This window comes from Eumetopias jubatus, unplaced genomic scaffold (assembly GCF_037043125.1).
Source record: "Eumetopias jubatus isolate StellerSeaLion01/CBP00866 unplaced genomic scaffold, mEumJub1_p1.0 scaffold_16, whole genome shotgun sequence".
In the NCBI taxonomy this organism is placed as follows: Eukaryota; Metazoa; Chordata; class Mammalia; order Carnivora; family Otariidae; genus Eumetopias; species Eumetopias jubatus.
Window position 1 is genome coordinate 4481648 of NW_028274822.1, and position 26799 is coordinate 4508446.

Consider the following 26799-nt stretch of genomic DNA (forward strand, 5'->3'; position numbering starts at 1 on the left):
CCACCGTCCTCCTCCGGCTGCAAGTGCAGAGAACGTGTGTCACCAGAGAGGCTCTCGCACCGTGCCACACTACACTCACACAGGTTTCCAGGCCAATACACTGAGTGATGTTTCATTGCTCAGAAGTGCTTACAGTATATTTTACGAACAGCTTTTGTTAATTCACTAATATGAACACCCTTTTAAGAATATAAATTGGCATCATAAACCTCTTGCAATTAGTTCTTGGGAACTCTGCCAAATACATCAGGTAGGTCCTACGAAATCCAAAACGTCACAGTTCAACGTAGCATGGCAAGCATGAACCAAGCTTAGTAATACAGAATATCCAACACCTGTCAATACTCAATAAACAGGAATTGACGTTCTCGTGCATCACAGAAAAAGTAGATCATTCATGGATACCCCCACAAGACTCATACCTCATTTGAGTCCCTTTTTTTAAAAAAGATTTTATTTATTTATTTGAGAGAGAGTGAGAGGACGAGAGTGGGGTGAAGAGCAGAGGGAGAAGCAGACTCCCCACTGAGCAGGATCATGACCTGAGCCGAAAGCAGCCGCTTAACTGACTGACTGAGCCACCCAGGCGCCCCTTGAGTCCCATTTCTGTGACGAGACTCAGGGTAAGCTGAATCACTGGCCCTATAGTGCAGCCCTTTCGGATGTGGTGTTGCAAATTTTAAAACTGACATTTCAAGAACCCACAAAGAGATTAAATGTGTTACGCTTTGATTTTATTTGGAATCATAAGAGAAACATTTTTAATAAACTCTTAAATTCTTCTCCATTAATGTGATCCAAGCAATGAATTTATAAAGATTGAATTGATTTATTTACATACAGTCAACTGTAGAAAAATTATATTCTTTTTGTTTGTTTGTTTACACCATCAAATGTAATCAAGCCAAACAAGATGGTTAACTAAAATGATTACTGAATTGAATGCAGCATTAGCTGATGGCTTTAAATTTAGAATGTGTTACTGATGTCAGGGCTGATTAGATTCGTTCTCTATCTAAAACTGATGCTATTAAAAGCTTTAAGCAATTTAGAAATTTAGATGTACTGAGTAAAATTCCAACAGGGTGAGAGAAATTCTATCAGAATTGATTCCGTGGTGGTGACTTTACATGCGCAGATGTTGGTGGGGGGGCCTTCAGCGATGGAGTAGAAAGAATAGGGTGCAGGAGGGGTGGTCGGTTGGCATCAATCCAAGAAAGGTAAAGAGCCTTGGAATAGAAAAAGTACTCATCTTCACACAGGGAATCCCAAATGGCATAAGGATATGACTATTGCTCATTTCTGTTTCAGAACTTTCGAAGAAGCAGGCAAAATAAATGAAGGGGAAGCAAGAGGTTAATACAGCATCATGCTTTAGTTACTCCTCTACAAATGAACCCCCAGGGAAATCATGGTAGCCAGTGAGACCAACAGTTTTACTAGTAAGAGGAATGTGTGGTAAGAGCAAGGGTGATCTGCACACTGTATGGAATAATGATGCGTCAGGAGCACCTCAGAACCTAAAAGCACACTGCAGGGATCAGACCCATCGAACTGCCAGGGAGAGTCTAATGGAAGAACCGTCCTGGTGCTCCAAGGAAAGAGTCCAGCCCCAGGGCTCCTGCAGCTGACCTGGGGAGATGTTGCTGGTAGTGATGACTTTGGAAAGGTGTGCCATGGGGACAGTATGCCATTTCCAATGTCTGTGACTTTAAAATATTTTATTACTGGTCCAAATGTCCTAAGACATTTTAAATGGGAAGGAAAAACATTATTTCCTGGACTGAAATGCTCTGGATCTTTAGATTGTGCTCCTGCGCAGGTGTGTGGGAGAGGGTATCTGTCGGTAGGTCAGATCTAAGCTGGAAGGCTCCTGTCACTAGTAATGCAGCTTAGCCATCTCTAGGAAAAAGGCAGCAAATAATTTGGATCCCTCTATGTAGTTCCACCTAACAAAAGAAAAAATAAAGAGAAACACTGTTATTTCCACTCAATTCCTGAGTGTACAGACGGGGGAAAGTAGCCTACCATGTAAATAGGAAGATTTGGTAATGTGAATTCAATCTAAAGTACATAGCACATCGGAAGGTTATGATGTGGAGACCCGGGGTTTGTGCAGTGTAGGACTGGCCCCCCACAGGAATCCACTAACCTGTTGATTTTCTCATTCTGAGAGTGCTCCCCATCATCAACAGTGCCCAGCGGGAGCATCATCACACTCTTTTGGATGGTATCCTGGAATATTCTGGCAATTGGTATGGTTGATCCATCCCGGATCATGTCTGGCTCTGTTCCAAACACTGAAGGACAGGGAAAGAAGGCATTTGAATAAAATAATGACAAGACTGGGGCGCCTGGGTGGCTCAGTCGTTAAGCATCTGCCTTCGGCTCAGGTCATGATCCCGAGGTCCTGGGATCAAGCCCCGCATCGGGCTCCCTGCTCGGCGGGAAGCCTGCTTCTCCCTCTCCCACTCTCTTTGCTTGTGTTCCCTCTCTCACTGTGTCTCCCTCTCTCTCTGTCAAATAAATAAATAAAATCTTAAAAAAAAAATAATGACAAGACTATCCCTAGTCATCTTCTCAAATGTAGTGTTTGCTTTTGAGAAAAGGGAAAGCCCTTTTTCTTTTTCTTTTTCTTTTTCTTTTGTATTTAACCCTTAAATTTGGTGCCTGGAGTAAGTAAGCTTCTTGATACCATGCAGTTTATATTCTAAAATAGTCAATAGAGTCAGGTTGCATTCTTTACAATTACCTACTTCAAAAAAAAACTTTTAAATAAAATTTTTATTTTGATTTATAGATTTTATAGAAAAGTTGCAAAAATAGTACAGAGAGACTTCCCATATGTTCCTTACTTTACTTTCTGTAATGTTAACATCTTATATAACTATTGTACAGTTATAAAGAATGGGAAGTTAACATCAGAATAATATTATTAACTCGATTCAGACCTTATTTAAATCTCACCAACCCTTCCCTCCTGCCACTCTCAGGATCCAGTGCAGAATCCCACACTCTGTTTTGTCACTGCTTCTTACTCTCCTCTGGTCTGTGACAATCTCTCAGTCTCTCCTTGTCTTTCCTGACCTTGACCTCTTGAAGAGTACTGATCAGTTGTTTTGTAAAGTATCTCTTCATTTGGGTTTGTTTGATATTTTCTCATGATTGGAAGAGGTCATGCATTTCTAGCACAAGCATTAAAAGACAATGTACCTCCTTTTATGGTTGCTTCATGAATTAAATATTTGGAAAGTGGGACTTCCTTGGTTTTGTAACCAGTATACAAATAAACAGCGGTATTCAACTGTCACCTGAATGGTGCAGTTTTTCTGCTCTACTGTCAAGGTATCCCACGAAATAGCTTTAACGGATATCCTAGGGCCTAAGGAGCGATGGCTTCAAACCTTCCAGGCAAGAAGTTGAGTTGTCAGTGATGGAGTAGAGATGCAAAATAAAATGAAGACACAAATGATATGCCATGTCTTCTTTATCCACAGAGCAAGGTGTGAATGTGAGTAAAGATGATGCACCTTGTTGGAAGAACTGGTTTCACACACAATAAACCAAAAGGTGCCTTATGCTTTCCTGCAAGAGTATTTCAGGTCTTTACTGTTGACCTTGACATTTCAATCACACATCACTCTTCGGCTGGGATTACATTTACCTTCCTAATAACTTTTCTTCCTCTGTTCTTGACTTCCAAATTTTACTGGTAAAATACTGCTACAGCTGGGAGCAGGAGGAATGATTATGTAGAGAAGTGGGGCTCTAAGTCTCGGACCTGTCCTCTAATTTTTAATGTCTCTGTCCTTTGTACAGATAACCCTGGTAAGATGTTAGTGCTCCCAGACGGTCTGGACCTCCAGTCCCAGCTCTGCTCTGTTAGGGATGCGGCCTGAGGCCTCATCTGCGATAAAGTACCATAAGTCATATAAACATGTGTCAGGGTTTCCCCGCCTCACTTTTGGGGACACCCTGAAAGTCCCCCTGCCTTTCAGAGTCTGCTATGTTGCAGTTGTTGGCAGTGTCCCCTTCCAGCTGCAGAAACCAAAGGGACTGGATATTCCTTCTCCCTGCCCAGGCAGCCAGGGCCCAGGTAATGTGTCCTGTGCTCACCAACCACATGATCCTGCCCAGGACTTGGAAGCACATGCAGTTAAAACAGGCACCGCCAAAGAAATTCCAAATAAAGCTATGCTGCTTTCTCTATCTCTGGGGAAGCAAGAGTGGCACTGAAAAGACCACTGGTTTTAGAGTCAGATAGGCTGGAATTTGAGTTCGGTGTTTGGTAATTTTTTTTAATTATATAAAGTTTTATAAATTTTTGTATAAAATTTTATAAAATTATAAAATGAGCATCCCAGGAAGCCTCTCTGTGGAAATGGCAGGTGGCCTGCCATGGGGCTGTTTGCATCAGAACTGGACCCCCCAGAGAGTGGAGATTAAAGACCCAAACCTTGTGAGGCTGGGTCCCTGGTGAGCCCCCACCAGGGTGAGGCTGGCTCTTAGGGAATGCCCTGCCTTTATTTAATGGGTCTCACTTCCTGTTCCCTACCTCCTGCTGGCCTATGGCCATGAAAACCCAAACCTCCCTGTGACCAAAAAGAACAAATCCCCTCAGGGCAGTCCAGTGTCAGCTTTCTTACTCCATTAAATTGTAGCTCCTCTTTTTTTTAATAATTTTTTTTTTTTTTTTTTTTTTTTAGAGAGAGGGAGAGAGAGAGCCCATGCTACATGCGCCAGCGCAGGAGGGGTGGGGCAGAGAAAGAAGGACAGGGAGAGAGTCTCAAGCGGACTCTGCACTGAGCCCAGAGCCCGGAGCCCGACTCAGGCCTCCATCCTACAACGCTGAGATCACGACCTGAGCTGAAATCAAGAGTCGGGTGCTCAACTGATGGAGCCACCCAGGCGTCCCTAGCGCCTTCATTTTTAACCCCAGATCTCCTATACTTTCATCCAAATTCAGCTATGCCTTTTAAAGGACATTTTTGTATGTGGGTCATCATTTTCACAAGTATCAGGGGCTCACAAGTCCGTCATTTTGCCCCAAATTCAGGCTTCCAGACATGAACCCAGCTTTGCCACTTCCAACTGGGTGCCCTTCATTCCCCCAATTCCTTCATCTCTCGCAGACTTACTTTGTAAACTGGGAAAGGCCGTGGGGAGGGGTCAGGAGACTGTGTATGAAGAGCCCTGGGCAGAGCTGTTGACTTTCAGTAACGGAGCCTCTCTGAAAAGGAGAGCTAAACCGAAATTCTGAATGAGCCTGCTTTCTCCACTGCCCCACCAGGCACCGCGCCCTGGAACCACTGAAAACTGGCAACTCGAGGCATCGCACGTCTAACCTGTTTTGATGGCTCTTTTTGCTGCCAGATACTGTTTATCTTTAATATTTGCGATCCATGGCTGTAGTCCTAGCGTCATAGAAACAGCCATCTGGTTGGAACTATTTCTTTTGGAGAATATATATTCAAGATGCTGCTTCACCTGAAAAGGAACATTTTCAGTGATAAGAGAAAATTTCAAGTTATTCTCCCGTGCAGTAGTCTTTCATCAAGAAACTGAAATCCCAGCCCAACAAATTCGAGTGTCGTGATTTTACCCTCATTCTCACAGAGGGCCTCTGGGACTGAGAGCTTCAGCACTGAGAGAAACACTGTTCTCACGCCCCTTCTATCTGTGGACGCTCCATTCCTCAGCCCTGCGCCCACCCCATCCTGACCTCAGTGTCAGATTGCTAATGTTTGGTAATTATGAAACACAATACAACTTCTCAATATGAATATCCCTCTTTTCGGACTTGTCAGTACCTTAATGACTATTTTGGGAATATTAGGCATTTGTTACTTCCTGAAAGGGGGGGCAATTCCAAACTAGGCTATAAAGGAGCGTTTTGTCAGCATCCTTCTCTGTTCCCTGGGCTCCATTCCAGTGGCCACCATGGAAATCCTCCCAAGAAAAACTCCACACTCTGAAATATTCCTCCCATTCATTCCTTCGACAAACAATTGTTGAATGCCTGTCATGTCGGCATGAATGTTTCTAGGTGCTGGGATCATAGCTGTGAGCAAGACCAGGGTGGGGGTGGGGCGGGGGTGGGGCTGGGGGCTCCCCTGGTGGAATCCATATGTTGTGAGAAAGAGAAACAATACATCCAAAATGGAAGGGAAGGTGGGGAGAAAACAGGGACAGAGACAGGGAAGGAGGGCATTTTAGGATGTAATCAGCGCTAAGAAGACAAGAAAAGAGGTCAATGGGAGATAGAGATTTGGGATGAGGTGTTCTTGGAGCTCATTTATTCAGAGCCTACTTTCTGTTGAACTTGAGGTAAACTGATGAGAGGTTGATAATTTAGACATTAAACTCCTTCCAGATAACATTTTCATTAAAGTGGCTGCTTTCAGAGTGTTGACTGCAGACACCAAGGGCAAACTAACTATGGGTTTGAGCGTTTCCAGCTCCATCCGGCCATAGGCAGTCAGCTTCTCCATCTGTGTGTAAACGAATCTTGCCTTTATGTCAACTGTTTAATGTAAAAATACGTCCCATCACTCCAGCTCCGAATGGTTATTTATCTGACTACTGTAATTGCATATAATTACAGAAAGAGATTTTTACAGAACAAAAATTATGTTGGTTTCTTGACATTTGTTCCAGTCCCTTTTATATTGGGGAAAAAATGGAACTTCAGTGCTAACAACGGAATAGCTCACTACCCTGGGATGTGACACTCGAAACGTGCCGTAGAGAGAACAATGCACATTTGTTACCTGTTTTTCCACCACAGATGTATTCATGTGAGGGACGAGACGGATTGAAAATTTTCCTATAACTTGGCCAGGGATGACTGTTTTAGCTCCAGGCTCATCAAATGCGCCCTCAATCCCATGAATTGAAAGAGATGGGTACCTCCATAGGTGCATTAGAATCTCCTCCTGAATTCAAATAAAATTATTTTACTATATAAAAGATTGTTCCATTAAAACTCTGTTGAATTGCATTGCTTGTACCGCCCATTTCTGTACATCTCTGACACCACTCATGACAAGTTAATTATCACCTTCCTTAGACATGCCTGGACTATAACACAAGCCTTTCCCCTCCGGCCCCGAGACCCGCTGCTGCCCCCCGCCTGACCGAGCTGCTCCGTGGACGCGGGCCCCTCACTGCCTCAGCTCCGCAGTTAATAGATGGCAAAGGGGCTTTCAGAATTTGGGGCTTGATTAGAAATTTCTATCCCCAGTCACTGTGATGATCAGTTGCATAGGAAACACATTTTCTTTTTCAGAAGACTTCAAAGAACTCTGCATTATGTTTGAGCTACTTTTCTTCCCTGCTACAGCCAACACAGGGCTGGTCTGAGGGAAGAGACCTACTTCACAAAAATCAACTCGACCGCTTCTGTTGGGCATGAATCTCCCTCTCCTGGCAGCCCCCCAGAAGCAGTCTGAGCCAACACACACCATAGCAGGCAAAGGTTTTAAAAAGAAGAAGATAGGGAAAGAAAAACTTCCAAATTCGCCAGAAATGAATGCTGTGGGCTCTGGCTTCTTTCCTACACTGCGGCAGCGATGTAGCAATGTACAGATTAGCCCCAAAGGCTCTTAATTCTGTCTATTGAAATGAACACTTAGGAGTCTTGGAGCTAGAATAGTCTCAGACTGTTCTCAATCTTTAAGCAGAGAGGAAGCACGGAAGCTGAAGGCCGGCATGGGATGGAGTCCAAGAAGCTGACTTGGAAAAGCACATCTGCGAACTGAGTGATGGCCCCCGGGTTCCGTGCCCGAGGCCAGTGCCACCAGTCAGACCCAGATAAAGTTCTGGTGCTCTAGACCTGAGGGAGGTGAGTGACTGTGAAAGTGAAAATCTGCCTCCGAATCAACATCCGCTTTCAGTCCTGACATGTGCAGATTTGCAGCCCCCACGGTAAATGAGGAACAGGAGAAATAAGATTTATTACTGTCACTCCTCTTTCAGGACACCATACCTTGGTGTCAAACAGAAATCTCTTAACCTGGACGCTCTTCCGGTATTCTTCTAGGTCCAGATCGATGGCTTCATACATCTTTCTCTCCTCTTCAGTAAGAGGGGCCACTTGGTCATAGATTCCAGGGATCAGAATATGACCAGAGGAGTCTACAAGGCTACCTGCAAGGTACGCACAGGAAACAAAGTCAGGTCGAAGTTATGAGTGTGCTGACGTTTTCAGACCCATTTCAATGTCCACCTTGTCAATGGCGAGATGGAAACACGTAATTGGCTGTGACTTACCTATATTACATAAGTCCTCAATTATACCTTCTGTATCATAGATAAGATTCCTTTTGAAATTTTAATTTATCCTGAGTTAAAAAGTAACATATGTTCATCATAAAAAATCTTAAATATGTATATATATGTTATACAAACATTCCTGAGGAACTGAAGGTCGTCTTTCTTTCTCAGCTTCTCTCCCCCTACACACACCATCATTTAATAGACACTCATCTTTCATCAAAAGCATAATACCCTTGAGGTCTAGCCTATGAGGCATACATCATGACCACAATTGCCTTCAGAGTGAATACACAGATATACTAGTCTGTTATATATGAAAGCATTTGGGGATTAATAGGAATGGGGGGAAATCATCAATGAATACGTACAGAGGAAGCAGAACTGGAGATTTAGTAAACACTGCTCACTACCTTGAGAATGTACTTATCCATGTAGCAAGTAGACTAACAGGAATGGTTAAGTGTATCCAGGGCATCTAAATTCATCCTCAGGCTGCCTGGGGCCTTTCATTCAAGTAAAGACACTTCATAAAAAATATGCTCCACATTCTTTTATTTTTTTTTCAATTTTTATTTATTTGTCAGAGAGAGAGAGAAAGAGCGCAAGCAGGGGAAGCGGCAGGCAGAGGGAGAAGCAGGCTGCCTGCTGAGCAGGGAGTCTGATGCAGGGATTGATCCCAGGACCCTGGGACCATGACCTGAGCTGAAGGCAGACGCTTAACTAACTGAGCCACCCAGGCGCCCCATATGCTCCACATTCTTAATGTGACTATAACTTGACAAGGTCAGAAAACTACTGTGAAGCACTGTATTTCCAAATCTTCCTGTCACACCCGACAATTACAAAGCAGGGGGTCGAAGCCTCCAGGAGAACCGATGCATTCCCCCTCATTACTAGACACCTTCTATGTTCAGGGCAAGGGATGAATGCTAGAGACAAGAGGACCTGTTAAGACCCCGCTTTCATCAGCAACAGTGCCATCGCTCACCACACAGGCTAAATGACAAGTATGACCCTCCCTGAGCCCAACAGCAGATGGTTGGGCTCTCTGTGTAGACACAACAGAATCCAAGGTAAAGTCCCTACCAGAACCCACAGCGATGGCCCTAGTGTGGGACATAGTGGGTGTCCCCGCACTTTGAGATGATCCTACAAGGCAAAACCCCAAGCTTAGAGGTATCGAGGTGGCAAGATGAGAAGGGAAGGCTTCGCTGTTCTGGTTTTCAACCACATCCTCCTTAGCGCCCACTCCTGGTCCCCCCATACTTCACCCAAACTTCTACAGCTGCACTTTGGGTACGGTTTGCGGCCTGCTGTGCATGAGCCAGCCTCCCTGTGGCACTGAGTTATGGAATTCCCTGCATTTAGCCCAATGAAGTGTATAACATAGTAAATAAATGGGATAAACCTGTTAGTAAAATTCAAGTCAAACAATACATTGGGTGCCAGTGATTGGGACTGGCTGTCATTGACTTGCAGGCCACCCTCTGTACCCTCACCAAAGTCAAAATCAAACATAAAAGCACCATCAATAATACAATCACTAAGTCTTCCCCTCAGTGCACGTCCCTAAACTGCTGCTGACATTCTCCTAGGCAAGCACAGAGCTGCAAAAGTGAGTAAGAGGCAGACCCTGCTCATAGTCCGGCTGGAAAGACACAGGGTGAAGAAACACCTGTAGGTCCACAAACAAACAGTTGTAAAGGGGAGCATTCTGCAGGAGCACGGGAGCAGGCCGGGAGCCCCCAAGTGGGGGGACGCACAGAGCAGCATCAGGGTTGGGCCCTCGAGATCGTGTGGGACGCGCCCGGCACAGCCTCGGTGGTAAGAAGAGAGGAGTGTTTGAAATGTCAAGGTTAACAACAATTAAGAACTGAAATACTCTAGCGGCCAGGATGCTCGGTGTCCATATTTTGACACTGAACTGTGACATTTTTCCTATTATTCCAGCTGGCCTTGCCAGATATTACCATGGGGGTGGGGGTCAGGAGTCGTTACAGGTTAGGCTGGGCTTTGAGTAGAGTGGCCTTTCTACGTGCTCATTGCACTTCTCCAGCAGAACTGGCCCGGCCCAGTCCAGGGTATGGTTTTGAATCACGGATCCTGTTTTCTCAGGATGCAGGGCAGCCTTCCCAGCCGCGGGCTGGAAAGAGAGCCAGCAGACACATCTCCCGAGAGCAGAGGAATGGCATGTCCTCCTCTCCCGGCCCCTTCCAGCCCCCAGCAGAGGGTTGTTTGGTGGGGCTGTGGGACACACGGTGTCCTCCAGGCACCGCCAGGCACCGCCCCACCGCAGGGCCGGGCAGTGGGAAAACGCCACACGTGTGCTGTTCATGTTCCTGCGTCCCACGTCTTGCCCCGGTTCTTCAACATTGAATGCGTTCCCGGGAAAACAGGATGCTGCTGAAGGAGTTCACCTCCCCACCCCCCTTCTCCTTTCCCACTTGAAATCATGATCCTCTGACCTTGATGTGATCTCTGCAGCCGCCAGGGCCTCCTCGGCCAGGAGCCCAGCCAGGAAATGCATGGGAGGCAGAGAGGGTGGTGCCTATGAAAACTGCAAGCAGGAAGCAAATGTAATCCTTGATCCCCAGGAGTCCTCTTGGAATTTAACATTTTATTACTACAGGGTATTTGGTGCTTATAAGAGGGCCCTGGGCCCCGTGATCCTCCCTGCCTTGTGGCTTTTAGGAGAGTGCAGAGATTGGGAATGTCCACCAAGAGGAAAGCTCAGGAAGCTGAGCACTCTGTGCAAACTGAGCATCTCCACGTCCACCACCTCCCACCTCCCAAACACACCCCAGTTTAAGTCTCTTTGAAGATGGGGGCGGACTGGTTTCCCTGTGTCCCCCAGTGGAGACTCCCGTGCCTTTCACACAGCTGACACTCAAGAAACCTTTATAATCTATTAGCAATCACAGTTATCAGGATCATGCAATCCGAGTTCCTCCGAGGAACTCGGAGGACAGAGAGATTAGGAACTTGTACAAGGTCACACAGCAGCAGGTTTCCTGACTAGCGTGTGGGGCACCTGCCAGGCTGCAGAGGGAGGACCCGACGGAACCAGCTCTCCTGGGACATCCTAACCTGCGGTGGCCCCGAAGGAGGACCTATTGGGGTCAGCAAGCCAAAATGCTTGTCATCAGTGCCGAAGCTCAACTCTAGATCCTTAGGTCTTTGTACAAAGCATACGAAAGCCATATAGATGACCCAATCCAGAACCATCTCACTATGGGTTATTTGATTTGTCTCAAAAAATTAAAGAAAGTGAAACCATATGCTTTTCATTCTGTTCATGATCCCGATCTGATTTTTCCTATAGCAGAACCACAGGCATTTGTAGGACTAAATGGAATTCTATGCCTGAGTGAAACTGTACAGTCCAAGAGAATATCATGCAACAATCATGATGGGGGAGAGAGAAACGCACCATAAAGATCTGATGATGTTGTTCCTCGGGAAGAGAAAATTAGTTCTGATAAAACAGAAAATGAAACCCCGCCCGCCAGCAGCTCAAATATTGAGTTGCATGCTATCTGAATTCTTCTGGAAACATAAACACTTTAAAGGAAAATGGATTGTTGTAGTCCGTCTGAAATTATCCAGCATGGGAAACATTGTCCAAGAATAATATTTTAGGAAAACTAGAAGGCCATAAAGGAATAGAGAGATGGTAGATAAATAGAAAGAATAGGTGGATGGGAGATGAATGACATGTAGCAGAGCTAGATAACACATGATAGGTAGACATACAGATTTCATTATTTACTTCAGGGAATGAAGGAACAAGAAGCCCTACAATTAAAGATGGTCCTGAAGACCCTGAAAACACCTCCCAACAGGTGGCCCAGGTGGGCTGATGGTGCCCAGTCTGAGACCGCCAAGTCCAAGGGGATGCAAGCGAGTGGGGCAGAGGTAAAGCTGTGTCAACACAGAAAGACTTTTGCTAATCAATCCCTGTAGAGGACATGTTTTTTGGTAGTTTGTCTGCCCAAAGGGGGCACGTTGTAACATTTGCATTAAGGTACCCTGTGTGCCAAGGAGACAGATCCAAGTATTGTGGGATCTGAAGCTTTCCTGAGAACCTCTTTAAAAAAAAAAAAAAAAAAAGAACGCCAAATTATGAAAATAAAAGTGAAGTGTCCTTGCCAGGACTGTAAAAAGGGGCTACTCCAAGTGAGGTTCCTGAGGATGCAGCTTCCTTCACTGCCGGGATCCATCCTGTATGCAAGCAAGAGCAACAAGATGAATCAAGGTGGTCAGTGTGGGCACACTGGCCCTCTGAAAGAGCACACACGTATGCACACCTTCCGCTAGTGAACTCCAGGGGCTCTACGGGAGGGCAGGAGCAGGCAGCAACGAGTAAACCAATGGGAGTCTCTGTGCCACCTGGGGCCACAGAACTGGAAACAGGGTGCCAGGTGGTGCTGGTGTCTTTGGCATCATCTCTGGATGCCTCTCCAGAGGGGTCTCTCTGCTACTGCCCCTGAGTATGGCTAGATGTGTCACAATACCCAGTAAAAGAAAAGGGGGTGAACTGAGGAAGAGCTTCAGTCCATGAACAAACGTAATGTGGACTTAATAATCCTAAGGAACGTTTAGCTGAAGTTGCGGGGGGAGCCAAGAATATGGTTTTTCTTCTCTTCTACCCTTACACAGAACTGGCTTGGAGGCCAAGGGAGGAGAGATGCACCGAGTCAAACAGAACTGTATTCTAGTGGATTCCATGATGCTTAAAAAGTGAAATGAAGGAGCGCCTGGGTGGCTCAGTCAGTTGAGCATCCGACTCGTGGTTTCAGCTCAGGTCATGATCTCAAGGTCATGAGATGGAGCCCCACATCAGGCTCCATGCTCAGCGGGGGTCTCCCTCTCCCTCTCCCTCTGCCTCCACCCCACGCCTCTCTCCCTCAAACAAATAAATCTTAAAAAAACAAAAAAAAGGTGAAATGAAATAAGACATTACCAAGAAGAGCAACCAAATCAGCCATGGGTTCACTGAGGATACCCCCAAAGGTTCCTGAATGAAAATCTTGATCTCTGCATCTCACCTGTAAGATGGGTGAACAGGAGAGGCGCTCACCTCTGAGGTTGCTCTGGCGATAGCGTTCACGTGAGAGAGAACGCCCCACACTGTCCCTCAGGACTCAGGTGGCTACCTCCCAGTCACACGACTTGGACCATCTACCCCTCCCAGGTCTTCATTTCTCATTCTTTCCCAAATCCTCGAACCTGATTTCAGTCCCCAGTTGTCCCTCTAACACAGCTCTCTCTGGGGCCAGCAGCCCCCTCTCCGAGTGGCTGAGGTCTATGGAGCCCGCCCATCTACCCTTCCAGAAACCGTCTTCTCTTTATTGTCCTCTTGCAGTTCTACTGGTGTCTCCACTTGTAACTTCCCCCCTGCCTCCCACTCTGGAGCTCAGTGCACGGCTCAGAAAAAAAACAAATGATTTACCACGGAGGGACTTTCTGGTTCTGAATTGTTGTCAGTACGAAGAGAAATGTTAAAGGAAGCTGAACTGGACAGCGTGCTTGGGGATCACAACCACCCTGGGCCCGCTTTACAGGTAAAGAAACCGAGGCCGTGAGGTTAAGGTGTCCGCACAAGACCGCGCACCGTGGGAGCCAGAGTCCCACACAGCCAGGCCGGGCCGGCGCCCCCTCCTCCCCCCGACCACACACACCCGTGGGGCTCCGGCCTGAGTGGCGGAGCAGGTGCCGTCCCACACTCATGGCAGCCCAGGCCCTGATCAGGCAGGCAGAGTCACAAACCCCTGAATCCTCTCCCTCCGGAGAAATGCACACAGCATAGCCACTCCGCTTGGGAGGCTTCCTGAATTCCCCAGTCCCGAGACCTCTGGGACCCCAGGCCATGCCTCCAGCTCAGAACTCTGCTCTCCCAAGAGCTTTCTCTCTTCCCACCAAGATCCCAGGACAGACTCCTCTCTCCACACCACCGCGAGTACCTCCACCCTGAAGTAGCTGTTTCCTCGCGTGCCATAAGTGAGGGCTGGCTTCCTCTGGCTGAGCCACAGATTATCTGAAATAACGATGTAGTCTACACTGGAAAAGAACTGGTCCTTCTCCTTTCTGACCAGTTCCTCCAGGCCAACGGAACCGGCTTCTTCCATCCCTTCAATGACGAATTTGATATTCACAGGGAGATCCTGAATCAAAATAACAACAGAACAAACCATTCTGGCAAAAAACTGCACGACTTGCCCATTCGTCTTTTCATATCCAGAATTCGTTTGCATGTGACATAAATACACAAATTATTACATACATTCAATGTACGGGTTGTCCACATTCCCAACAGCTCCGTTCACAACAAAGGAGTTGTAACCAAGACAGTGAAGGGGATTACAAGGGAAGACCCTGTGTATGGCCTCCAGCATGACCCTGATGGATTCAGTGTGGACCCTAAAGGATGATTCGGGGAAGGAATTCTTGGAGGAGAAGCAACACCCACACTGTAGAGCTCTCCTGAGCCGCCACAGACACAGATGCTTTCCTCCATCCCCCCAAAAGGAACCTTTCAAGAAAGGTTACTCGATTACAAATCTCTTTTCTGTCCTCATAATTCTGAGCGTGATAAATGAGAACTCTTCCCTTTGAAAGACTGTCTAATGTTTAAGCCTCAGGATAACTTTTATTTCAAGTATCTGTTATTTTTCAGCTTTGAGTTCAATCTGCCTTTTAACTTATTCAAAGGCTTTGATCTTGCAGCAAAATGGAACTTGAGTTTTTCTCTAGTTAATATTAGGGCAAAGAATAGCTCCTTTAAAATTTTTACAACGTGCCTTTCCCCCATTTGGTTTTGATCTTTTTGTATCTTTATAATTTATAACTTCATATCTTTCAGAGCCACATGAAGAGAAGAGGTCAAAGTCTTTTCTTGGAGCATAAAACACACACAGGAGAACTCCAGAAGTAATTCTATGCAGATAAACGGTGGCACAAACACACTAATTAGTTTGGAAGAGTGGGATTGACTCACCACAGATTAACAAAGGCAGGATGACTGGAGGATTATGTATTAGAAAGTAAGTGACCTTCGGTCATTCAGTTGGTTAAGGGCATTTGGGGATAATGATTTGTTCGAATGTATCCTTTGCATAGATTTATTTCCATGTGTCTTAAGAAGTTAAGCTAAAATTCTGAAATATTAATATTTGAAAGCTCTTTATTAACATTTAACTAGAAAACAATTGCTGAGAAGTAGTTGGATAGCTTAAGAAATTTCTGGCAAAACATGATTAATAAAATGCAAGCCAGTAGCCCCTATGTGTTGGGGGAGGAGGACAGACCAGCTGCCAGGCCTGGGTTTGGGTGTCTGCTCTGTCACCGACACCCAAGGGACCTGGGACAAGCCACTTGACCTCTTGGCCACTCACATCCCTACCTATGCAATATGGGTAATAACAGTTGTCTGACTCTTAGTAACACCATCCAGTGACGTGAGGTGCATTCAAGGGCTCAGTAAGCAACAAAGAAAGAGAGGATGGGGGGGCGGAAGAACAGGGAAGAAACCCACCCTCGTAAAGGGCCTCGCTCACACAGGCATTGGGGCTCCTCTGTGTTACCCCGTTTACTCCACTCCAGGTTCCTGAGGCAGAAATAACTATTCCTAGTTCACAGATTAGGTCAATGAGGCTCTGAGAGATCAGCCGATTTGTCCAAGGGCAGTGAACATTTCTTATGTTTTGTTTGTGTTTATGTACGTTTCAGAGTTGAAAGTTAAAAAGCAAAGCAGATTTTGGCCTTTATACAGATTCTTTCTTATAAGTATTGCTCTCTCCCTTGGGAGGAAGGGAGGGAGGAGGGCAGGGAGGGAGGGCTGAGGGCAGGGAGGGATGGAGGAGGGGAGGGAGGAAGGGAGGAGGGCGGGGAGGGAGGGAAGGAGGAGGGCGGGGAGGGAGGGAAGGAGGGCAGGGAGGGATGGAGGAGGGGAGGGAGGGAGGGAAGAGGGCAGGGAGGGAGGGAGGAGGGCAGGGAGGGAGGGCTGAGGGCAGGGAGGGATGGAGGAGGGGAGGGAGGAAGGGAGGAGGGCAGGGAGAGAGGGAAGAGGGCAGGGAGGGAGGGAGGAGGGCAGGGAGAGAGGGAGGAGGGCAGGGAGGGAGGGAGGAGGGCAGGGAGGGAGGGAGGAGGGCAGGGAGGGAGGGAGGAGGGCAGGACCTTGTCATCGTCCTCATCGTTGTCATCATCGTCATCGCCATCACCTTCATTGTCATTGTCATCACCATCACTGTCATCACCTTCATGACCATCATCAATATCACCGTCGTTGTTGTCATTCTAGTCATCATCGTCATTGTTGTCATTTTCGTCATTGTCATCTCCTTCAATTATCATCAGTGTCATCATCACCATTTCAATGTTGTCATTCTCATCATCGTCATTACTGTCATTGTCCTCATCGTCGTCATCATCCTGTCACCACTGTCTTCACCCTCATTGTCAACAATGTCATCATCATTATTGTCATCATCCTCATCATCATTATAGTCATCGTCATCATCCTCACCTTCACCGTCAATGCTGTCATCATCATCCATCACTTTTGTCATTATTGTCGTCGTTATTATCATCATCATTGTCCTCATCATCACCTTCACTGTCAACATAATCATCGTCACCATCACCATCAGTCGACATCATCCCTTCCCAAACACAACTGGTTACCTACTTCCTCCAGGGATCTGAAGGTGCTCACGGCATTAATCCATGCCAAAACAGGGCCTTTATTGTCTGTTGCTCCCCGTCCGTAAAGTTTTCCTTTAAAAATAGGGGAAGAACTTTTAGAAAAGTACAAACACCTCTGCCAAGTTGAGTGAGTTAAAAACAAAGGTAGTGTTATGGGTAATCATTTTAAACTTGCTTTCTATTTTTCCAGACACAAATCTTGCTCTGAGGTCACAGAGTCTGATTTCTTATGTAAAAACGTTATGGCCATCAGTTAATCAGATAATATAAACTAATTTGAAATTTACAGGTCCCTTTGGCCTTAATAGGAATTAGCTATTTTATCCAAGTTCATTGAAAAGGACCTGAGGATTTGCTGCAGAATGTCATGTAACATAGCCTCTCATTTCAAGATTTTATAATTAGTAGAAGAATGAAAAGGGGGTATGTGTGTATCTCCAATGAAAAAGGGGTATGTATGTATCTCCATTAACCTTTCTTCTTTTCCTTAAAAAAACATAATTACATTTAGTATTTAAAAAAGGAAAATATGTGATCTAGACAACTTCTTCCTCCCAAGAACTCCCATCTTGGGAGTCAGTTTTGCCCAGGGGCACACATCATGTATGCATAGCTCATAGTTTCTTTCACAAAGGAGAAAAAAGCCAGCCTCATTGGACAGCTGGTAGACTATGAGACTGGTAGCATTTTGTCCATTCTTAACAAGAACAGGGTAAGGCCTGGAGCTGGGGACGGGAGTCACATCTTCGATTCCTAATCCACAAAGAACCCAGCACTGATGTGTCACTGACCATCCACTTCCGTCAGTGTGTAAGGGTCTGTGAGCCACCCATCTTCCTGTCTAGCAGGCTGCACATCCAAGTGGCCATAGAAGCACACAGTGGGTTTCTTTGGATCATTCCCCAGTTCAGCCAGGATGATGGGAGGTATCGGGAGACTCTGACCATTAGGCAGCTGAAAAAAAAACAGATCACATTAAAAAAAAAAAAAAAAAGTTGTTTAGTTCTCCCAGAAAATTCAGACGTGACATTAGGAGTCCAGTTTCTACCCCTGAGTTTTTTTTAGAGCCCACATAATTTTTCTAATCATCATTTTATGTACCTCTAAAATGGGTACCACGAGAAGCTTAATTAAAACATAAAAAATAATTAAAAGTAAAGTGCTTTCTTGGATGCATGGGGCAAACAGTAAACTTAATCAAACACGCTCTCTAATATGAACTCAGACTGAAATGGCTTAAATTAGGTAGACGTGGTTCTGGAAAACACACACCATTCAGAGACTCATCCATGCTGAAGCAGGCAGCACCTGCGCCTGGATTAAGGATCACCATTTGCCACCGGGACACAATAATAAGCAGTGATTCTGAAGAAAGACTGGATCCTTTGAGGAAGGTACATTTGAACATAAGGGAAAGGACAGTTGGGGAGAAATTTGACCGACATGTGAAGGATGTGAATAGTACGGGGAGGGGGGCCTTTCCTTCCCTTACCCACCCCACTCGCTCTCTGCTGCCCTGCAGTGCTGCCACGACGAGAAATCAGTAATCCCGACTCGTCTGGGACAAGATGTAATTTTTTATCTTACTGGGAATTGAGATGATGGGGCGTTTTTGAGGAGGATCGGAAGGGAGCAAGTCCCCATCTTGCCACGCCCAAGGGCAGCCAGGGCCGATGCCCACAGAAGTGGCAGCTCGTGGTGGGGAGGGGGCCATCCAACACCTGCTGAACACCCGGGTCCACGGAGTCCACGCTGGCTCCCAGGCGCCGGAGCCTGTCCGCAGCCAGCGTCATCATTCTGAAGAGTTCCCGTCTGAGGCGGGGCTGGGGCTGAACCGAGTCGCTCTCCACAGCCACCCACTCCTTCAGCGTCTGTAAGGAGAGGTGACAAGGTGACTCGTCCGAGGGGGGCCGACCATGTCAACCACGTCCACTCTAGGGCACGTGGCTCGAGGCAGGAGGCACCAAATCCTCAGCGCGGGCTGCCTGCCGCGAAGACTGAGCCAGCAAACGCAATCTTCGTCAGCGACCGCAGACGGGCTGGTGTCATCAAGAACCCAGAGGCAGAGACATCTGCTTCATGAAGAACAGGGCAGGACAGGCTGGGGAGAAGGCCGCCTTCCTGGACACCTGGGCCTGTGCCTCCTTGGACCCACCACTTCTCGTTTCTTAGGGACCGGGAGCAACTGGCTGGCAGCCCGTACTCGGGACTCTGGGCCTCCCACAAAGGCCCCTGGACACCTCTGGAACTCGCGACTCAGTCTAAGCAACCACACAGTGGCCTCGGCTGGGCTGCACGGTGCCTGTCGGCTTTGTGGTCATCCCCCTGCCCCCCTACCTCCAGAACCCGGGAGGCAGTGTGCCCCAGGGCTACACCTTGGCTCCTGCCCTGGGTTCGGCCCATTCGAGTTGTATGACTTGCGGATGCTCCTCAGGCTCGTAGCCTTGGCTCCCTCCTCCCTATGAGGGTAGTGCTCTCTGCCTGTGGGTCATTGTCAGCGTGAGGCTGCCACACAATAAGAAATACCTATTTTGGTCTTTGTCCTGGGCTCCTGGCCAGAGCCCCTCCAACCTTTACAACTTCCCATGCCATGAACGTGCGAGGAGCATCTTTTGTTCAGAGATTCAGTCTCTGTCTTGGGTTCCTAACACAGAGCTCCTAACTTCCTTGGAATTTCCTGGGAGAATATCTTGTTGTAATGAGGCAGTTCTAGTGGGCTCCTGGACAGGGGCTGGTCACCAGAAAGACCAAGCTGTGATTAGAAGCTTGGGGCTCCGCACCCCAGCCACATCCTCTGGGGAGGAAAGAGGGGCTGGAGATGAGTTAATAATCACTCATGCCCACATGACGAAGCCTCCATAAGCCTCCCTGAAAGTATGGGGTTCAGAGATCTTCCAGGTTGGTGACTGCAGCCTGGGAGAGCGGTACACCCCAACCGCAGCAGGACAGAAGGTGCCTCCAGACCCTGCCCAAGTGCCTCTTCACCTGGCTGCTTGTATGTACCCTTTATCATGTCCTTTATTACATAACAAATGGCAAACGTAATTAAGTGTCTTCCTGAGTTCTAGAGCTGTTCTCTAGCAAAAGATGGGACCAGAGCAGGGTTCATGGGAGCCCCGACTTGCAACTGCTTGGAACATGTAAATAACGGGGGGGCTCACTACCCGAATGTGACTGGCATCCACTGCTGGCGGTGGGGGTAGGAGGGTGACACTCACACCAGGCAGGCGGTGTCAGAGGGAGTTGGACTGTGGGACGCCCCTTTGGTGTCCCGAGAACTAGACAGTTGCTTAATGTGTGGAAAAGGCACACCTCTGGCCACAGAAGCAAGGGGAGCCATCGAAGAAAACAAGCATTGCTTTCCGTGAGGATTAGAGAAGATGACGTGCGTAAGACTTAGCTCAGCGCCTGGCTGCTGGCGGGTGCTCAATAAACTCCAAGTAATATTGAATTACTTGATATTGAATTTTGAACTATCAATAACATTGAATTATCAATAATAATCAATCACATCCCAGTACTGGGTCTCGAGTTGCTTATACTGGGATAGCCACCATTTTTATTAAAAACCACGCATACTTTGGGTGACTGATCTTGGATTCCCCAACTTATTTTAGTCTGATCTCTGTCCTGGTTGTAGCACTTTAATTTTTATTATGAAGAAATTCATTTGGCCTAAGGAATATTGTGTTTTACACACTTAAACTGGAATTCATAGAACAGATGCTGCCCTGTGGTCCCTAAAGGTAATGGATTGGACACATGTGAGGAAGTTGCAGAAAGGAGAGTTTTGGCTCAAAGACCCAAATCAACCTATCTCCCCCACACACTGTCCCTCTCCCTCTGCTAATTCCAACCTACAGCCCGAGTCCCCACTCGGTTTTCTAAAACCCAACAGGCATTATGTCAAGTCACTACGCCCACGAGCACGAGGAAGGATTCCATGAAGGTCAAGTCTAGGACCTGCGGCCTAGCCATTCAGCGTTGTGTGACCGCAGGAGACATGAACCCTGGACTGTTGCTAACATTGGCTGGCCGCTCCAGTATACACATACTGAACACAGATTCATGGCATGGGGGCTCAGGGGACAAGATCTCGTGACGTGTCATGGAGTCCCCGGGCTGTGGTGGACTCAACTCACCCGTGTGCCAGGAGACAAGCGGGTCAGTGGAGAAGAAGGGGACTGAGAGGCTGATGGAGGCTACGGCCCTTCGCTGCCCCCACCCTTCTGCTCCCAGGCCTCCCTCTCTCCTTGCTCCTAGCCCTTCGGCTCCATCTCTTCCCCCCGAGATGTCTGCTCACACCACAGGCAGTTTGCCATGTAGTGAGTTCGGAATGGAGCAGAGGATTATAAGGGAGGAGATAAAGTGCACATTGCACAAGGACTACAAAACACCTTTGACATTGAACTTGGCAGAACTCGGGACCTAGAGCTTGCTGTAGCCAGGTGGTATTACTCTGGGGTGGCGTCATGGGGGGTGGGGGTGGGGGATGAGTCGCAGGAAGGCTTTGCAGGAGGAGGGGACCTCAACGAGGGCCCCTCTAACGCGGGGCATGGGCACCCTGATGATGGTCTAGGGTCAGCCTACGCTCAGCGGGCATCAGCGCTACCCAGACAGCCCTGATCAACACACTAGGAATGCCCTCTCCAGGAGGAAAGGCTGTGGAGGGATCTCTTCCCTAAATGTAACAAATATTTATTAGTTTAACTCAGTGAGGAGCCATGGGCATTTTAAATGGAATTAAGATTTTAGGCAAAAAAAAAAAAAAAAAAAATCCACACCTCCCAGCAAATAAGCATTCACCCAGATACCCAAAGGTTATGTCACGCAAGCATTTTGTGGGTGTAGTTTCTCCTACCTGTACAAACTCATTCTGATGGAGATCGATGTACCGGAAGGCCTTCTCCAACAGCCCGGCAGGCGGGGGGGACGGAGAGAACATGCCTCTCTCAAGCAGCAGCAGGGAGGCAAGGAGAGAGGACACCTGGAGGGGGCCATAGGGGAGGGACAGCAAAAACAAATACCGGATTTTGGACTTCCAACCTTTCAAATAATTCAAGAAAGCTTATGTTATCCAACACAGCTGCTTCCAGTCATTTGGATTAAAATAACAAAGGTAGTAGAACAGGAAATATATTCTTTGCTTTATCTTCACCAAAATGCTTCATTTTCAACGCTTAAGAATTTCCATAAGACAGAAACCAAGAAAACAAGCCCGTCTTTCAGCGCCACGCTTGGGTTGTTCCTGCCATGGAATCGCTCCCATCGGCTCTCTTCCTGAGAAGGTAAGTCAGCGCCCTATGGCCAGGCGGCAGGGGCAATATTTGTAAGAGAGATTAGTGGGAAGCACTTCAGAACAAAACAAAACTTTTCTGTGTGATCAACCAGTTTACTAGAAAAAAAATATTTTGTAAGGACTCTCTAAAATCCTGTGTGGTCTGGTGGGTTTCTCCCATCTGCTCCTGAAGGTACAGGACCTTCCACAGAAACTCCCAAGCCCTGTTGCGATACATAACACGGAAGGCCTGAGGTTCACGTAGACGCCGTTAGCCACACTCTCGGCTGGGAGGCCCGGCCCTATCTCGTCTTCCCGCAAACCCTTCTGGCCTCTCTGCTTCCATCCCTGAGCGGCCCCTAACTTCCCTCGCCTGTAAATGTGGGACCTGCCAGAGACCCTGGCCTCCCCCCTCCTCCCTCCCCTGCAGCCCCTTTCCAGCCATCCCTCCACCCCCATGGTGGGCTCCAGGCTGGGCTCAGAGCAGAAAAACTGGGTCCACAGAAGGGTAGGCTGACCAGGTTCCGAGCTAAACTAATGCTCTTCTTCCCGCCCAGCTCTTCCTTCTGGATTGTTGTACATTTTTACAATAGAACCATTTTAGATGTAGGCTGCTTCCTCCCTTGGCCTCTGCTTCCAGGCGCTGGCACAGCCGAGGTGAGGACTTGTGTCTACAATACAAGAAACTGCAACTCAATAATAAAATACAAATTAACCCAGTTTAAAAGTGGGCAAAGGATCTGAAGAGACATTTCTCTCACCAGTGGCCAATAAGCACATGAAAAGACGCTCAACCTCATTAGCCATCAGGCAGAGGAAAATCACTTCACACCCACGAGGATGGGTTAAAATGGAGAAATCCTACAACAGGTGGGGATGTGAGGCGGCAGCCCCTTCCTGAGCAGGCCCCCGACTGCATTCCTCCTGGCAGCTGAGAGGCAGAGCTAATCCAATGACCATCCACAGACAAGTGGGTACACAAGACATGGCGGCCACACACAAGGGGATGTTGTTCAGCCACGAAAAGAGATGGAGGACTGACCCACACCACGGCACCAACGAACCGTTAGCACGCAGTGCGAAGTGAAGGAAACCGGACACAAGATACTGCAGATGGCATCAGCCCATGTATGTGGAATGTCCAGAACAGGCAGATCCCGAGACGGGGGAGGGGGGGACCTTGCAGGCTGCCGAGGCCTGCGAGGATTGGGGGAAACGGGGAGCGAGTGCTGATGGGCAGGGGTTCTTTCTGGGTGGCTGGAATGTTCTGAAATTGTGACGGCTACACAACTGGATATACTAAAAGCCATTGGAGTGTGCACTGAAGCGGGTGAACTGTAAGGCACGTGAATTATAGTGCAATACAGTCGTTATAAAAATAGCAATCATAAATAGAAGGACTCATTCAATAATATATCACCGAGTTGGAGAAACACCCATAAAGGAAGCAAAGTAGTGGGTAAAAATAAGATAAAAGGGGGCGCCTGGGCGGCTCAGTAGGTTAAGCGTCTGCCTTCAGCTCTGGTCACGATCCCAGGGTCCTGGGATCGAGCCCCGCGTCGTCGTCAGGCTCCTTGCTCAGCGGGGAGTCTGCTTCTCCCTCAGCCCCTACGCCTGCTCATGCTCTCTCTCTCTCTCTCTCCCAAATAAATAAATAAAATCTTTAAAAAAAGGGGGGGTAAAAGGGAGCCAGGCTCATTCATGAACAGATTAAGAATTTAGCCCAGTAGATGGTGCCAGTGGGCCATTGAGGAGCTCCCTTGGCCTTTATTCTGAGAAGAATGAGGCTGGATTCAGCTAAGCTCAGCTAAGCAGAGCCAAAAGCCAAAGGTTACAAATAAATCCCAAAGAAATGAGTCCTCAGACCCGCACTGGCAGGAAGATGGAGCTCTGGGCACCCGGGAAAAGCCCTTTGAAATGGAGTAGGCTAATTTTTTGCAGCTGATACACCTAAATCAATATTTGAACTTTTATTATTCATTTGTTCAATTTCCACTAAAAATTATTTGATGCGCCTCTCTGATAAAAAATAAAAAGGGGAATTTGAAGAAGAAAAGGGAGCCACGGGCAAAGAAGGAAAACCGTGACCGCAAGGACCAAGAATATTTGCAGTTTCAGTGGGAATGGCCTCCTTCCCAGTGGAAGCCACGGGCCAAGGACTGATGCTCCAGAAAGACTGGTCCTGCACACCTCGCCCGCCGCTCCCCTCCCTGCAGAGCCAGCAGAGCCCTGCTGCCCTTCGCCCTCAGGCCCGCGGGGATTCACTGGGCACCAGCCCCGCCTGGAAGGTCCTGGGTGGGACCAGGGCTGCGGATCAGCCCCTCTGGAGTCTCTCATGTTCCTTTACCTTTCCGCTTGTCTCCTTGTGTTACAGTCACGCTTGACCTTGAACTAACCACCCAACAAAATTCCGTAGATATAGAAAGTTGCCAGAGAACTGGAAGGTGAAGCATGGGGTCACGGGGGCAGAGCTGGGAAGGCCCTGGGCTTCCTGTTTTCTTGGGGAGAATAGGTAGTCCAGCCCTGCAGGGCCCGTCCCAGAGGAAACCTTGCTTGCTCCACAGGCTTCTGCTAATTCCAGCTGGTTGTTCTTTGGGAACAAATTTCCAAGCGCCCTGTGCTGAATCTTAGTTTTAAACACTTTACCTTTTAAGACTTCTTAAAGTCATGTCCAGGTCTGCAGCGTAACCACCAATGGGCCCTAATCCAGCTCCACCGCCTTAGAGCCTCCCACACCCCACCATCCCCCCCCACCCCACCTACTGCCAGGCGTCCCCTGGGATGCAGGCCTGTTTTCACTGTCCTCTCCCAGCTCCAGACAACAACTGGACTAAGTTAGATGCTCCTTGTGCTTAGCGGAGGGCAGCCTTGAAATCACCATGGGCTGTCTTCAGAAGGGCACTTCCACCACCCACCTGGAACAAAGCAGGTGCCCTAAAAGGGGTCTGGGAACGGGGTAAGCTGTTGATGAAGCCCACTCCCTCCCCATTTGTTACTGTTGTTGGATTTTGAAGTTGACTAGAATCAACAATAGAAAATGAAAACAGGGTTGCCTCCCACTGTAGACAGCCTAGACAGCCGGACTGAGCTGGCTTCCCCCCAGGCACACAATGGGGGGGAAGCCAGAGGCCAAACCCTTTTCTGCCTGTAAGAAACTTTAGTGCCAGGGTCTACCTGCACACCAAGAATTCTACTTACCAAGGCCCCTGGAGTCCGACGTGATTGTCTTACAGAGGCTGATCTGCCCCGTGTCAGCTTGGATGGATTTGTTATAATGCAGAAAAAATGCTTGAGTTGCCTATTTTATCTCACTATGACAGGATTAAAAATAAAATCCCAACCCCAAACCAGGCTTTCCTGGAATGTGTTAATTCCCCTGCAGGAGCTGAACTGAACCCAGTGATCCTGCAGAGATTAACTAACTCTGCAACAACTCCCTAGAAGCCTGAGCAAGCCCGGGGCGTGGCTTTCAGAAGGGAGCCTGGAGGCAGTCTAGGATGAAGGAGAGGGTTTCAAGGAGCAGAGCTCCCCCAGAAAGTCCCAAGAACCGCCAGTTTCTCCACCAGAGTAGGCCAGAAGCCAGGGGTGGAGGAGGAGCTGGGTGTGGTCATGGGGCGCAGGTAGGGCAGGCAGGAAGCCTGCCCCAGCGCCCTCGGGGCCCCAGGTTCCGTACACAGTGCTCCATCCTGGCCACTCCCAACTGCAGGGGTGCATGTTCTCTCCCTCACTCCGGTCTTCGCCCCACGCAGGCCACAGGGAAGGAGAAAGCAGGCATTGTCTGAGCGTGATGTCACCTCAGAAAGGCCTCTTGTGACCCTTTTCATTCCCTCCAGTGTGGCCAGGGACCTGGGCCTGTCCAAACATCAGCCAGAGAGGCAGTCCGGCTCTGCGCCACTTCCGAAGCCAGCTGCCCTCTGGAAACGGGCCAGTTCACAGCGCGACGGCAAAGAGCCGGAGAAGGGGTGAAGGAGAGAGCCAGAGGCCTTGCAGGCGTGCCATGTCGCCAAGGTCACAGCCTGAAAGGCACGGTGCCCTGAGGGCAGTGTCACCCCGTGGAGCTGGAGGGTCTCCTCAGAGGCAAGGACCGAGAGCGGAGCTCAGCCTCAGTGCTGAGGCTGAAGGGTGTGAAGCCCAAATCATCAGTGGCGCTGTGCCCGGCAAGGCCAGCGTCCTCTGCTAAGATCACCTGGCTGTGGTTAGACAGGAACCACTGTTTTCTCCTTCTTCCTTTAAATCTCATTTGGCGGACTTTTCGTACGAGTGTGAACAGGATAAATCTGAACCACCTGCAGGAGGGACTGCCTGATCTCAGGGCATAGCAGATGAAATCAGGGTTCTGGTGGCAGCGGAACAGAGAAGCATCTGGAAGCTCCAGCAGGAGGAGGAGGGAGAGGGGATGAGGGCGGTGTGCACGGGGGAGCTGAGGAGACCCGGATGGCCCGGGAGCATAAAGGGAAGGGTGGATCCCAGGCCAGGCCACCTCTTGGAATAGCAGTACCGCAGGCTGTGAACAAACAGTTCCACAAATGAAAGTTCTGGAA

General features: G+C 48.2%; 1 protein-coding gene across 1 annotated transcript; it reads right to left on the bottom strand.

Moving 5' to 3' along the window:
- Window positions 1-1695: 1695 nt before the first annotated feature.
- CNDP1 (carnosine dipeptidase 1) lies at window positions 1696-21925 on the bottom strand. The gene is made up of 11 exons (XM_088019705.1): window positions 21842-21925; window positions 18702-18851; window positions 17772-17934; window positions 16964-17052; window positions 14241-14441; window positions 13241-13325; window positions 7988-8148; window positions 6771-6935; window positions 5346-5487; window positions 2153-2300; window positions 1696-1949 (listed from the first exon to the last, which is right to left on the bottom strand). The coding sequence occupies exons 1-11, from the start codon at window positions 21923-21925 to the stop codon at window positions 1880-1882; spliced, it is 1458 nt and encodes a 485-aa protein (XP_087875831.1). The 3' UTR covers window positions 1696-1879.
- Between the last annotated feature and the right edge of the window lie 4874 nt (window positions 21926-26799).

Coding starts and splice junctions, on each gene's coding strand:
- CNDP1 (XM_088019705.1), bottom strand. CDS start 21,925: ATGTTCTCTCCGTCCCCCCCGCCTGCCGGGCTGTTGGAGAAGGCCTTC. Junction 17,935..18,701: donor TGGACCCGGGTGTTCAGCAG/GTGTTGGATGGC, acceptor TTTTTTTTTCAG/CTGCCTAATGGTCAGAGTCT. Junction 1,950..2,152: donor CAGAATGAGAAAATCAACAG/GTTAGTGGATTC, acceptor TTCTTTTGTTAG/GTGGAACTACATAGAGGGAT.